The sequence below is a fragment of the Arachis hypogaea genome, chromosome 5 (assembly GCF_003086295.3).
Source record: "Arachis hypogaea cultivar Tifrunner chromosome 5, arahy.Tifrunner.gnm2.J5K5, whole genome shotgun sequence".
Lineage (NCBI taxonomy): Eukaryota > Viridiplantae > Streptophyta > Magnoliopsida > Fabales > Fabaceae > Arachis > Arachis hypogaea.
The window spans coordinates 90,279,654-90,292,678 of NC_092040.1; the positions used below are offsets into that span (position 1 = coordinate 90,279,654).

The 13,025-nt window shown below is 33.8% G+C and overlaps 1 protein-coding gene across 2 annotated transcripts; it reads left to right on the top strand.

The window, feature by feature from the left end:
* The first annotated feature begins 8,969 nt into the window (after positions 1–8,969).
* Positions 8,970–12,234, top strand: LOC112801822 (disease resistance protein RPV1). Of its 2 annotated transcripts, none has more exons than XM_029298413.2 (4): positions 8,970–9,541; positions 9,998–10,603; positions 10,708–11,281; positions 11,420–12,234. In XM_029298413.2, exons 1-4 carry the CDS (start codon positions 9,057–9,059, stop codon positions 11,843–11,845), a joined length of 2,091 nt encoding a protein of 696 aa, XP_029154246.1. In that variant the 5' UTR covers positions 8,970–9,056; the 3' UTR covers positions 11,846–12,234. The 2 variants fall into 2 exon arrangements, with proteins under 2 accessions (XP_029154246.1, XP_029154247.1); XM_029298414.2 differs by having other exon boundaries at positions 9,005–9,541; positions 9,964–10,603.
* Positions 12,235–13,025: the final 791 nt, after the last annotated feature.

The following is a 13,025-nucleotide window of genomic DNA, read 5'->3' on the forward strand; positions in this document are numbered from 1 at the left end:
TATCAGCACAGAAAAACCAATTTCAGATAGAATAAATACCAGAGTTCAAACCTAAATCCACTACAAAATCAATTGATTACCTAACCACCTAATTCAACTAAGCTAACCCATAGGAAAACAACAGCGTTTATATGGAGGGATGCTTAAAATAATAAAAAATGAATTTAGGAAAATAAACCGTGACCATAGACTACCTTAGGCCATCCCTAATAATCGTGACCATAGTATCTATGGTCACCTCCAAAAACCGTGACCATAGATATTTTTAGGTCACTTTCTAAAACCGTGACCATAGACCCTTTTAGGTTACTCTTTTGAAAAACTGTGACCATAGACTCTTTTTGGTCACTGTAAAAAATCGTAACCATAGATCCTTTTAGGTCACTTCTAAAACCGTGACCATAGACCTTTTTAGGCCACCCACCAAAACTGTGATCATAGACCACTTTAGGTCACCCCCCAAAACCGTGACCATAGACCCCTTTAGGTCACCATTTTTTTGAAAAACCGTGACCATAGACCCTTTTTGGTCATCGAAAAAAACTGTGGCCATAGACCCTTTTAGGTCACCCCTAAAACTGTGATCATAGACCCTTTTAGGCCACCCCATAAACCGTGACCATAGACCACTTTAGGTCACCCCCCAAAACTGTGACCATAAGTACCCTATGGTCACCCTTTTTGTGAAAACCGTGACCATAGACCCTTTTTGTTCACGGTAAAAAACCGTGACCATAGACCTCTTTAGATCACCCTCCAAAACCGACCTTTTTAGGCCACATTTTTTTAGAAAACCGTGACCATAGGTACCATATGGTCACCCTTTCTGTAAAAACCGTGACCATAGCTTTTTTTTGTCACGGTAAAAAACCATGACCATAGAGGGTCTATGGTCACGGTTTTTTAACGTGACAAAAAAAACCGTGGTCATAGTCCCAAAATGTTGTAGTGATATATTTGTCCAATAGTCCTTGGCGGGCTAGCTTCTTAAGGACATCCTTTGCTATTACACAGTCATCTGTAGTGTGTCCATACTTCTGGTGAAAAGCGTAGTATTTGGATTTATCTACATATCGTTGGTCCTGATATGTATCAGTCCTATTTGGAGGTTTGATGAGTTTCAAGTGTAAAATATCTTTTATGATGTCTTTCCTTTTTGTATTGAGGGGAGTGTAGCTGTCGAACTTGGGCGTCAGTCTGAATGACCTCTGGTCTGTTCTACTACTCGAATGTTTGTTCCGTCTTTCGCCCTCTCTATTTGAGGTAGGTTTTCCGCTCTTTGCAGTGCTCAAAATATTTTGATTTCGATCGGGGTTGTTGCTTTTTCTCGAAATTCAACCAGAGTCTTCGGTTTTGCTATGACCATGGACTCTTGGAACTTTTCCGGGTGAAGATCACTTTTTAGGGCGTGAAGGTGGACTTCAGGGTTGGGTATTTCATTGGTTGCTTCCGCAAACCTGGTCATGTAGTCTTTCACGATTTCATTTTGCCCTTGTTTGATAGTGCTCAGGTAGTCAGAGTTGTAGACGTATATCTTGGATGCGGCAAAATGATTGACGAACTGGTCGGCCAGCTCATCAAAATTGGAGATGGAACCTTCAGGGAGGTTGGAGAACTAAATCAAGGCGGCTCCATCGAGAAAGGTTGGGAAGGTGCAGAATAAAATTGGGTCGGATTCTTTGTTCATGAACATCATGGCGTGAAATTTAGTGACATGGACATTTGGGTCTCCTATTCCTTGGTAGGGCTTTAGGGTCAATGGCAGGGTGAAGTTCTTGGGCATTTCGAAGCTCATGACTTCCTTTGTGAAGGGGTTGGTTCTTTTGGTAGTTGTTTTCGGGGGATTAGGTATAGTGTGTTTTGTCTCCGATGTATGCTCATCGTTGTTGTCTTTGTTTTCAACATTCTTGTGTTTTCCTCCTTTGCTATGGTCGTGCTGCTTCTGGCTCAGGAATTCAGCCATTCTCTGGTTCTCGGCCTTGAGGGCCTCATTGATTGCCAGGAGTTCGGCCTGGTTAGTACTCGAGAGAGTATGATTGTGCTCGTCCGCCATGTGACGTGGCCTGCAAAGAAAAGTGGGAAAATGTACAGAATAAAGAGTTGTGGGGTTAGAAAAAAAAATCAACGACGCCACGGTGGGCGTCAAATGTTCCTGTGCGTGTTTGGACGCTCTGAGGTATAGTTCGTCTTGCTCTTAGTCAGATCAGTTTTCCCTGGAGCAGAAGAGTGGAACGTCATTTACTTGTTGAAGAGGCAGCGTTGGACACCTGCAAATAGACTCCAACACTTAAGTAATAAGAGTGTGAAGTAATTTAGAGTAAAAATAAATGTGTTGCGTACCTTTAGCTTAATGGCTTATTAGTATATATATTGAGTTGTTGTTGTGAGATTTATTATTCGTATCAAGTTTGTTATTTATATCTCTGTTGCTAGTTTGACGGAGTCTGTGTTAGTTGTTATCCGAATTGGTTGGGATAGTGATAATTTGATTGGAGAGGTTGTTGAAAAAAATGTCTCTATCAGTTATACTAAGTTATGAGATTATTGCGATTGTGGTGGGTCAAGATTTGAGTAACAGATGATATATTATATTAATTCGATGTCTTTTTCTGGATTACATTAAAAATGGGTCTAGTGGAATAGGGACAATGAATGTTGATTAAGTGAAATTTACGAATATAAAGCAAATTCTTGGATATATTTTGAAATGAGACAAATATGAGAGAAAAAAAAAAGAACACTTAATTAAAAATGGTTGTAATAATTGTGTGCTTTAATTTTGTCTTATTATTAGCTGTATTTTATTCCTTGGATTTGTCTTTGTACAGCTAGTTACCATACACCATTAATAAGTTGTCAAATTGGTAGAATGTTGTTGTTAGTGTTGAATATGCAAACTGGTCTAACATTATTGAAGACAAAAGAAGTTACACATCTTCGTTTATTTTGCCAGTCCAATATCAATTTTAGAAGATTAAAATATTATTTGTTATTTATTCGGATACTATTTTGTTAAAAATTAAAGTTTTAAAGTATTGACAATTTTTATATTATATAATTTAAAAATATTGACAAGTTTTTATATTATGTATAGTTTTAGCTCCGTTATAACATTTGTGAATCCGTAGATACTTCTCAGTTCTCATGTTTTAGTTTCAAGTATAATACTTCAATTTTGGAAAATATTAAAAAATACAGTACGTATTGCTCATTATTACCCCCCTTCAAATCTTCGATTACGTTGCTCTCAAGTCTCATTTATCTTGAGTTGACTAATTTAAGGTTGAATACTTAAACTTTGACTCTACAAGGAAAGCGTTAAACTAATTAATGATGGGCTTGAGTCAAAAGCGCCAGAGGCACAAAGATGCATCCGTATATTCTTGTTTCGTTGAAAAGCCGAGTTTAATAAAAGCGAAAGAGAAATAAAAGTATATTGTGTCGTAGTTTAGGTAACTAACTTAATTAAATTTTTTTGATAAAATAACTTAAATAATAAATAATTCTGTTAGAAGTAATTTATAAATAAATTATTTTGTATTTGAATTTTTAATTTTAAAAGTGTTTATTTTATAGAAATATAATAAAAAGTAGAAATATTATGAGAGAAGTTATTTTTTTTAACTTTTCTATAAATTTTTAAATAGTTTCTTAAAAAGTTACAATATAATTTTAAAAATTATATCAAATATTAATATTACTACTTTTCATAAGTGAAAAATTAAAAAAAATTACTTCTAAAATTTTTCAAACAGGCCCTCAATGGGACACTTTGCCACCTTATTGACTGATTTCTACTTAATCTTATGGTTGATATAATAATTTTGGAAAATTCCATTATTTCTGTGGTATATTTACCGGTGCGGCTAATTTTTTATATTAAAATATTATTAGTGATTTGAGTAATGTTATATAATTAATAAATATTATTATTTTTATTAGTAATAATTTATATTTATATTTATAAAAATTATATAAATAAAAAATATATAATTTGTATTTATATATATTTATTAAAATTTTACACATATAAATTAATACAGTTTATATTTATATTTTTCTAAGTTTGTACATATAAATTAATAAAAATTTATTTGTTAAAGATAATTTAGTGTTTATTTAAATAATAATAAAAAATACTAAAAATTACTTATACCCAAAAAATTCATTTTTATTAATATTATGATATTTTTATGTAATTCGATAATATGAAAAGTATGTAAAATAAGAATAAATCATAAGTAATGATTTTAAATAAGACAAAACATTAAATAAATAATCAGAAATGTGAATTACGATTTGAATATTTTAATTTAAAAGAATTGTAATTCATAAAATTATGAATCACAAATATTTTTGTTATACAATAAATTGGTGTTCATAATTTGTATTATATATTACACTTATAAAATACATTCATTTAAACTCATATTAGTATATTACACAATTTCATCCATCACTTGAAAAATAATTAGCGTTATTGGGACTTAGTTCATTAATTATTTCTTGTATTTTAAAATAATTATCGTTTTAATTTTTTAGTATATTAAAAAATAATATAATTATATATAGAATAAACATCATGAATACATTAAAATTTTAATATATTAAAAATAAAACGATAATTATATTAAAACGGATAGAATATATAATAGTTGACTGTGTTTCATTAAAAAAGAATAAAAAAAACTCTAAGTTTAATTTTTATGTTACTTTATTCAACCAGGTGCTGATGATGTAGTTAAAACTATTTAACTTTTACAATTATTATTTCAAAAAAATAACTACTGCTCCTATTCATTGATGTTACATAAAATAAACCTCAAGTATAAAACTTTGAACTATTTCAAAATATTTAACAATAACTTATATAGAATTTGTGGCAACTTTTTGTTGTAAAATGAGCAGTTTAAAATTTTATTATTCCCACATTACGTACTTTCTTTCAATGAGTTTTGAAAAGTTCTCTTATCTTAAATATTATTTTCCTGTTTAACCCGATAGCCAAATTTTTTTCTCTGAGGTACCAAGTTTGTATTTTATCAATTTTTACGTGAGAAAACAAATCTATTTTTCTCTCTACACATTTGGTGGGAGACAATACCCATTAACATAAAGGGAAAAAAGGTGTTTATCCCTTTAATCTAACCTTTTTACTTTGTAGTTTTCAGATCCAATAAACTAAGGTGATCTCACTCCTAAACCCTCTTTCATATTGACAAATGTTCATCTTCACCTACTATTATTATTATTACTATTAGGGTTAAATACTGAAATCGTCCCTAAAATTTGGGGTGAAAATCAAAATCGTTTCTGATCTTTTTTGTTATTAAATTATCATCAACGTTACAAAATATTATAAAATCATTTTTTCCACTTTAATTTTATTTTTTTTATCATCTTACCCTTCATTATTAATAAAAATAATTAAAAATAATATTAAAAAATTAAAACAAACTCCCCTCCCCTCCCCCCCCTTCTCAACCCTCACCCTCCCCATCCTCCCTTCCGTAACTCCCTCACCCCACTCTCTCACTCACCCTCTCGTAACCCCCTCAACCCACTCCCTCACCCCTCACTCCCCACTCCCCACTCCCGTAACTACCTCACCCCCTCACCTTCCCGTAACTCCCTCACCCCACTCCCCCTCACTCCACTCCCGTCACCCCATTCTCGTCACCTTTTGTCCATAACTTCAGCATCATCTTCATCATCCCTAGGCAACTCTCTTCCTCTCCCTCTTTTTTTTCTCATGGCCATCACCACTGCCTCCATAACTATCACATTTTTATTTTCTGTAAATCACTATCACCCACCCACAAACTAAATTCAATAACAGCAACAACAAATTAACCAATAAATTCAGCAACATTAACACATTTTTAGTAACAACAATATCAAAATGAACAACATCAACAACAACATCCACAAAATAAATCAACAAAAATTTTAAATTTAACAACAATTCAGCAATCATCAATTGCAACTTTAGATCCAAATTCAACAGCAACAGAAATTAAAAAAATTTTAAAAAAAATATATTTATCAATTTATGTTCTTCAAAAATAAAAAATATAAAAAGTGGCGAGCTCCATGGTAGCAAAACAGAGAATCAGAGAATCAGAACAGGAAGAAGAATAAATCTGAATCTGGAAGGAGACGCGATGCGGCAAGAAGGCAGAACAGGGAGGCGAAATACTGCAGGAGGCAGAACGGAGGCGTGGCGCTACGAGAGGAAGAACGCATGCCGGCGGTGCGAGAGAAAGAACGCGACGAAAAAAGAGTCGGCGCCGAAGAAGGTGGAGAAGGAGGTGGGGGCGGAGATGATACGGTGGCAGAAGGAGATAGAAGAAGAATTGGAGTTGTGGTTGGGAAGGAGGGTTTCGAAGAGGGGTAGGAAGAAGGAGATGAAAGGGAAGAGAAGGAGAAATACGGAGACAGTGTGGGGGTGGGGGGGGAGGTGTTGGGGTTTTTTTAATTTTATTTTTATTAATTTTAAGGGTAATATAATCAAGAGAGTGAAATTAAAGTAAAAAAAAAAAAACGATTTTATAACGTTTTGTAACGTTGAAGATAATTTTAATAACAAAAAAAGGTCGGAGACGATTTTAATTTTCACCCCAGATTTTAGGGATGATTTCAGTACTTAATCCTTATTATTTTTCAGATATCAAATGGCATTTTACTTTTTTAAAAAGTCAAACAGACATTAGAGAAAAATAAAAAAGATTGGAGCAGATGAAGCCATCATCATCATGAAGCATCAAGGGCCGGAAATCCATCTTGGAGAGCAAGCCAATGATGAAGCGCTCGGATTGATGAAGAGTGATGACCAAGGAAGAACTAGAGGTACTTGCATGTTGGATTTTGCATGAGTTACCTCTTCTCTCTCTGTGGCCGAACCGGTTCTGTTTTGAAGGAAAGGAAGTTAAGCTTGGTTTGTTTCAACTGTGAAGGCTTCTCTTCTCTATAAAAGGAGTGAACAGTCACGGTTTGATTCAAGGGAGAAAGTTTGAGAGTGCAAGGCACATGATTCTCATAGCTATCTAAGCTTACAGATTTTCTTCTCCTTCAATATATTCTATTTTGTAATTTTTCTGTTTAATTTTATCATGTCTTGAGTCTCATGGAAAAAGGCAAACAGTGAGGTTTGTATGAAAAAGCCATAGAGTGGAAAAAGGAAGAGAGTGCAAAATTAAAAGAAAAAGTCATAGATGTCTTAGAGTGCCTTTGTTCATCTATGTTGTATTTCATGATTCTGTGGGAATCCCCTTGTAAGTTGGGTTAGCATTTTACAGTTTGTAATCTGGATGATTATAGTAAAATTCCATCATTGTTGTGATGGAGACTGGATGTAGGCTGCATTGCACTTAGCAGCTGAACCAAGATATATCTGGGTGTAATCTTCTTTCTCTACTACTCCATTTCTGTTTCTGCTGTACAGGAGTTAAAATAAAAAATATCTCGTGCCAAGTGACGAGACAAAAACAAAAAGTCTCGTGGCTAGGGACGAGACAAAAACAGAAAAGTTTCCTCAAAGATCAGAAAGTGTATTAAAAGAAAAAAGGGGCTAAGATTCAACCTCCTTCTCTTAGCCATTGAAACCATCACAGGTTTTCACAACAAAGACACAGTTGCTAAGAGCCTAAGAGAAAAAGAGGAAGTGTTTGACAGTGTAAAAATTGAAAGGGCTAATTTGCAGAACCACGTGCAAGTCATTGGAGGGCGTTAGCATTATTCAGGTTCATGTTAACTAAAATAGGGTGGTTATTAAAGTGTATTTGTAGAAGCATATCCTGTACTATATTTACGATTATTGAGTTTCAGTGACACGTGTATTTTTCATTTCTTGTTCACTGGACTGAAACAAGCCAAGATGTTGTTTTCCCTACACTATTAGCTAAATATTTTCCCCAATGTAGTTGAGCTCTTGGAAAATCTTCATGATTTGCACGACTATGCAGAGGAGTTAGAACTAGATAGTGAAACTAACAATCAGTACATGGAAGAGGAACAACATTCAGCTTCCATCAATCACAAATAGTTACATGAATTTACCAATTGAGTGACATATTCTGGATCATTTTGTTGTCGCAATTTGTACCAAAATATCATGAATCACATAAAAATTGGCAATAAAGATAGTGACGGTAATAATCTCCAACTAAAACTTGATGTAGAGAAAGAGAAAAATCAGTGTCATAAAATATGAGTTGCAAAAGAAGTAAATCAAATAAAATATCTATTAAAAATTAAAAGAAGAATAAGTGAAGAGAGGAAAAGATAGAAGGGTAGAGCCAACTAAGAGTAAGTTATTTTTATGTAAGAATGTACTAAGTACTAACTATTACGTTAGATTATTAGAATGTATCACCTATCTAAACCGCGTGGAAGGGCCTACCTTCTATGGACAATATATTTGACCTGTAGTTTATAGGATACCTATATAAGTTTCCATGTCAAACTTGTGTTCCATGTAATTATGTTGAAACTAATTAGGAATGAAAAATGACAAGAAGATAATAGTAAGATTGACTAACTGTTACTGAATTTGCCATAAAAAAAAATCATAAAGATTTAATTGACACATTTTCCCTTTTAAAGATCACACTAAATTGCATTTGAAATTTTAGTGACTAAGTTGAACCTTTATTAAAACATTTAGTTTCTTATGCAGAGACACATGGTTGGAGTTGGAGTTAATTACATATGAGAAGAGTGCATCAAGCACCATATTTTCTGCTCTCTAGAACATGAATAAAAAATACATCATCCGTACAAGGAAAACCACCACGAAGGTGAGGAGTAGTGTGATTTGTGAAGTGTAAGAACCTCTGATTCTTTATATATATTTTCTGCCGCTAAGTTGGACTAAGCACAAATATTGTATATTAAAAGATTCCAAGTTGCATGATGACTAAACAAGAAACAAGAAGGTAGCTTCCCTAAACCAATTGTTTTACATGGTGCATTATAAAACGAACCTTATTTTAAAAATGATTCCATTGATTTGAGACCCAGACACCGAAAACCAAACTCACATTAAAACAGCTCCAATGGCTACTCTGCAAGAATCTGGCAACTCTTCTTCTACCTTGAAGGAATGGGAATTCGATGTGTTCCTCAGCTTCAGAGGCCCTGAAACTCGCTACGGTTTCACCGGCTATCTCCACAAAGCTCTCTGTGAGAAAGGAATCCGCACCTTCATGGATCTTGAGGATCTTATCAGTGGCAACAAAATCCAGCAAACATTTGCTCGGGCAATTGAAAGCTCCAGGATTGCCATCGTTGTGTTCTCAGAGCATTATGCTGACACTTCTTTCTTGTTGAGGGAACTTGTGAAGCTACTGGAGTGCTCTCAACGTTATGGCCAATTTGTTCTTCCGATTTTCTATTTGGTGGATCCCGGTGACGTGCGGCATCAGAGAGGTAGCTATGAGAAAGCAATGGCGGTGCACGAGGAGCGGTTCAAGGATAAAGCACCAATATGGAGAGCCGCTCTTCGTGACGCAGCCAACTTATCCGGCTTGCATTACAAAGGGTAACTTCATTATTATTTTCTTACTTGGCATTGTTATACAGTAAATGCTAATTTAGTTCTTGAAATTGTTTCTTGATTTAGCACTAAATAGGACAAGGATACGATTTTATATTTTTTGGTCATTGAATCTAATATCGGTGAAAATTTAGGTGCAGTTAACTTAGTTTAACTTAATGTGAAGTTGATAGTTGAGAGATGGTCGATAATAAATTAGTTATCATCGTGAGAGTAGATATAGCTCGTTAAATAATTTCACAAGTTTGACTAACTTATCATCGATTAGCTCTCAACTATCGATTTCATATGTACTTGAGTTTTCACCTCTAACATCACATCATGAAACTATTTCACTTAATAGTTAAAGTGATTAGGTAGAATAACATGGTTAGTTTCTATCTAATAATGGGCATCTTGTGCATTAGCCTGGTTGAGCACAAGTGCTCTTATATTGTGCAGGGATGAATTTGAGTATGAATTTATTGAAAAGATCACTAAACAGGTGTTATCAATTATTAAAGAGGACATGTTACCTGTTGTTGCTGATTACCCAGTCAGACCAGAGTCCCAAGTGCAAGCTTCCTTTGATTCAGCATCATCTTTTTCTGTCTCAAGGCAATACCAATACCATGTGTTTCTCAGCTTCAGAGGCTGTGATACTCGCTATCGTTTCACTGGCAGTCTCTTTAAAGCTCTCCGTGACAACAAAATTCACACCTTCATGGATGATGTAGGCCTTCACAGAGGGAATGATATATCAAGAACACTCATTGAGGCAATTAAAGGCTCCAGGATTGCCATCATTGTGTTCTCTGAGAACTATGCTGATTCTACTTACTGCTTAGATGAACTTGTCAAGATCTTGGAGTGCCATGAGTCTGATGACCAGTTTGTTTTGCCAGTTTTCTATGAGGTAGATACCAATGACGTGCGACGACAGACAGGTAGTTATGGGGAAGCAATGGCTAAACACGAGGAAAAGTTCAAGGATGACAAATCAAAAGTCGAAAAATGGAAGCGTGCTTTGCATGAAGCAGCTAACTTTACTGGCTTTTGTTTCAAAGGGTACCTCACCATATTTTCTTTCATTGTTCTTTTATTTGTCCAGTTACTAAAATTTAAAATAGAAAATATTGGCATGACATACAGTTGTCTTATATATTGGGCAGAAAAAAATATGAACATGAGTTTATTGCGAAGATTGTTGGAGTGGTGTCAAAGGAGATTAAACGTGTTGCTTTACCTGTTGCTGACTATCCAATTGGACTAGAGTCTCAAGTGTCGAAAGTAAAATCGCTTATATTCTCTGATGGCTATGATGGTGTCCACATGATAGGGATTCATGGAAATGGTGGATCAGGAAAAACAACAATAGCTCATGCAATTTATCATTTGATTGCTAATGGTTTTGAAAGTATATGTTTTCTGGAAAATGTGAGAGAAAATTCATATAAGCATGGTTTAGTACATCTTCAAGATATACTTCTTTCCAACATATTCGAAAGGAAGAATCTCAAATCAACAAGCGTTGAACAAGGAATTTCAAATATAAAGCACTGGCTCCAACAAAAGAAGATCCTTTTGATTCTAGATGATGTTGACAAGATAGAGCAGTTACAAGCTCTTGCTGGAAAACCTGATTGGTTCGGCCGTGGAACTAGAGTCATCATTACGACACGAGACAAAGATTTGCTAGTATGCCATGGCATTCAAAGAATATATCAGCTGGAGAATTCAAATCCGGTAAATGTTCTTGAATTAGTTGGAAAGCTTTTAAAACTATCCATTTTAGTCCAAGTAATTTGAATGTCTTGTATAGTAAATAGTTCTTGTGGAGTTATGTTAATCATATTACTTACCATCTCTTTTTTCTCCTTGCAGGAGTCAAATATCACTGCATCTGCAAGAAAAGACAACACAGAACAAGTGGTTGAAAAAATCATCGGTGGCCAAGTCAATGGTTCATTAGAGCCTCTATTTTCAGAAGATACTAATGTTGATAGAAGCAAACAAGTGTCGGTTATTCAAGCTCAATCAAATGCACAAGTCATATGTCAGTTTAATGAAAACCAAGCAGAGTTTTGTCATACATGTTCTCTAGAAAGAATAGAAAGTGCCAACATCACTTTGAAAGTGAAGGAGGAACTTGAAGTTAAAGACTTGTCTTTGTGTGCTAAGTTGGCATCTTTGGAGGAAAAGAAAAGAGAACTTGAAGAGCAAATTCGTGCAGTAAAAGCTGAGATTTCAGATTCTACAGCAGAGAGACAGTTGCTAAGAGAAAAAGAGTTGGCAATGGAAAAAAGCTGAAAGGTGAAAGAGATGATTTGAGGAACCAAGTGCCAAGGTTGAAAGTCGAGCAAGAATGGGAAAAGGTGAGAAGCTAGTATTGAAGCATAGTGATCATGGCTTGGAGAAAAAGTCATTGGAGATTTTTGGCAATATTAAGGTTTATGTTAATCAAAATAGGGTGGTCATCAAAGAGTTTTACAACTACTTTAATTTCACTGTAGTGTATTTTTAGGAGCATATCATGCATTATACATGTTGAGTGGCACTGTGGTGTATGTATGTTTCATTTCTCTTTCAGACAAAAAAAAAAAGAATGTTTCATTTCTTATTCTTTGGACTCTGACATTTCTTTCTTCAAATGAATGATTGGTCTAATGATCACATATGTGATATATGACCTTCTATTATGTGTACTTGCGATCAGTTTTACTTAGACTTTTTCTAATATGGGGAATTTTTAGGTGGTTGTCTCTTGTTTATTGTCTTATAAACACTACTTTGGATTGTTTGGTTAAAGAAAAACGGTATTTTTTTTCGGGGACTGCTAGGGGACAATGGTTATCTTGAACAATATGAAGAACCATCAATCACAGATAAGTACACTACACCCTAATTTAATACTATTCATTAAATTTATTTTTTTAACCCTATTAATTCACATTATTCATACATTATTCAAGAATGTTATTAGTTACCTATATTTTTCCTTTTTTTTTAATTAATCATGTGTTGATAAAAAATATTACAATATACTGTTATAGAAAAATACTGAAAATTTTAACTTATTTTCTTAATTTTTTTAATTTCTAATATACATATTTAAATTTTTACTCATTTTTAATTATTAAAAAGATAATTAAGAAGATGAATTGAGATTTTCAACTATATTCTTCACTTATGTATTTTTGTACATACCAATTTAGAGTTATATTTTAAATATGAATTGATGATATAGAGTTTAGTCTATGATGCACGGACACTGACACTGACACGGACATGGGACACGGGACACGACACACCGACACGCGAATTTTAAAATCTTATATGATACGGAAACACGTATACATATAAAATATAAAGTATTTTTTAGATAAACCGTAATAATATTTTAATATTTTATTGATATTAAAATATAAATTAATTTTTTAAATTACTTTTAATGTTTTATTTTAATTATATTAAGTATTTAAAATATTTT

Coding starts and splice junctions, on each gene's coding strand:
- LOC112801822 (XM_029298413.2), top strand. CDS start 9,057: ATGGCTACTCTGCAAGAATCTGGCAACTCTTCTTCTACCTTGAAGGAA. Junction 9,542..9,997: donor TCCGGCTTGCATTACAAAGG/GTAACTTCATTA, acceptor TATATTGTGCAG/GGATGAATTTGAGTATGAAT. Junction 10,604..10,707: donor ACTGGCTTTTGTTTCAAAGG/GTACCTCACCAT, acceptor TATATTGGGCAG/AAAAAAATATGAACATGAGT.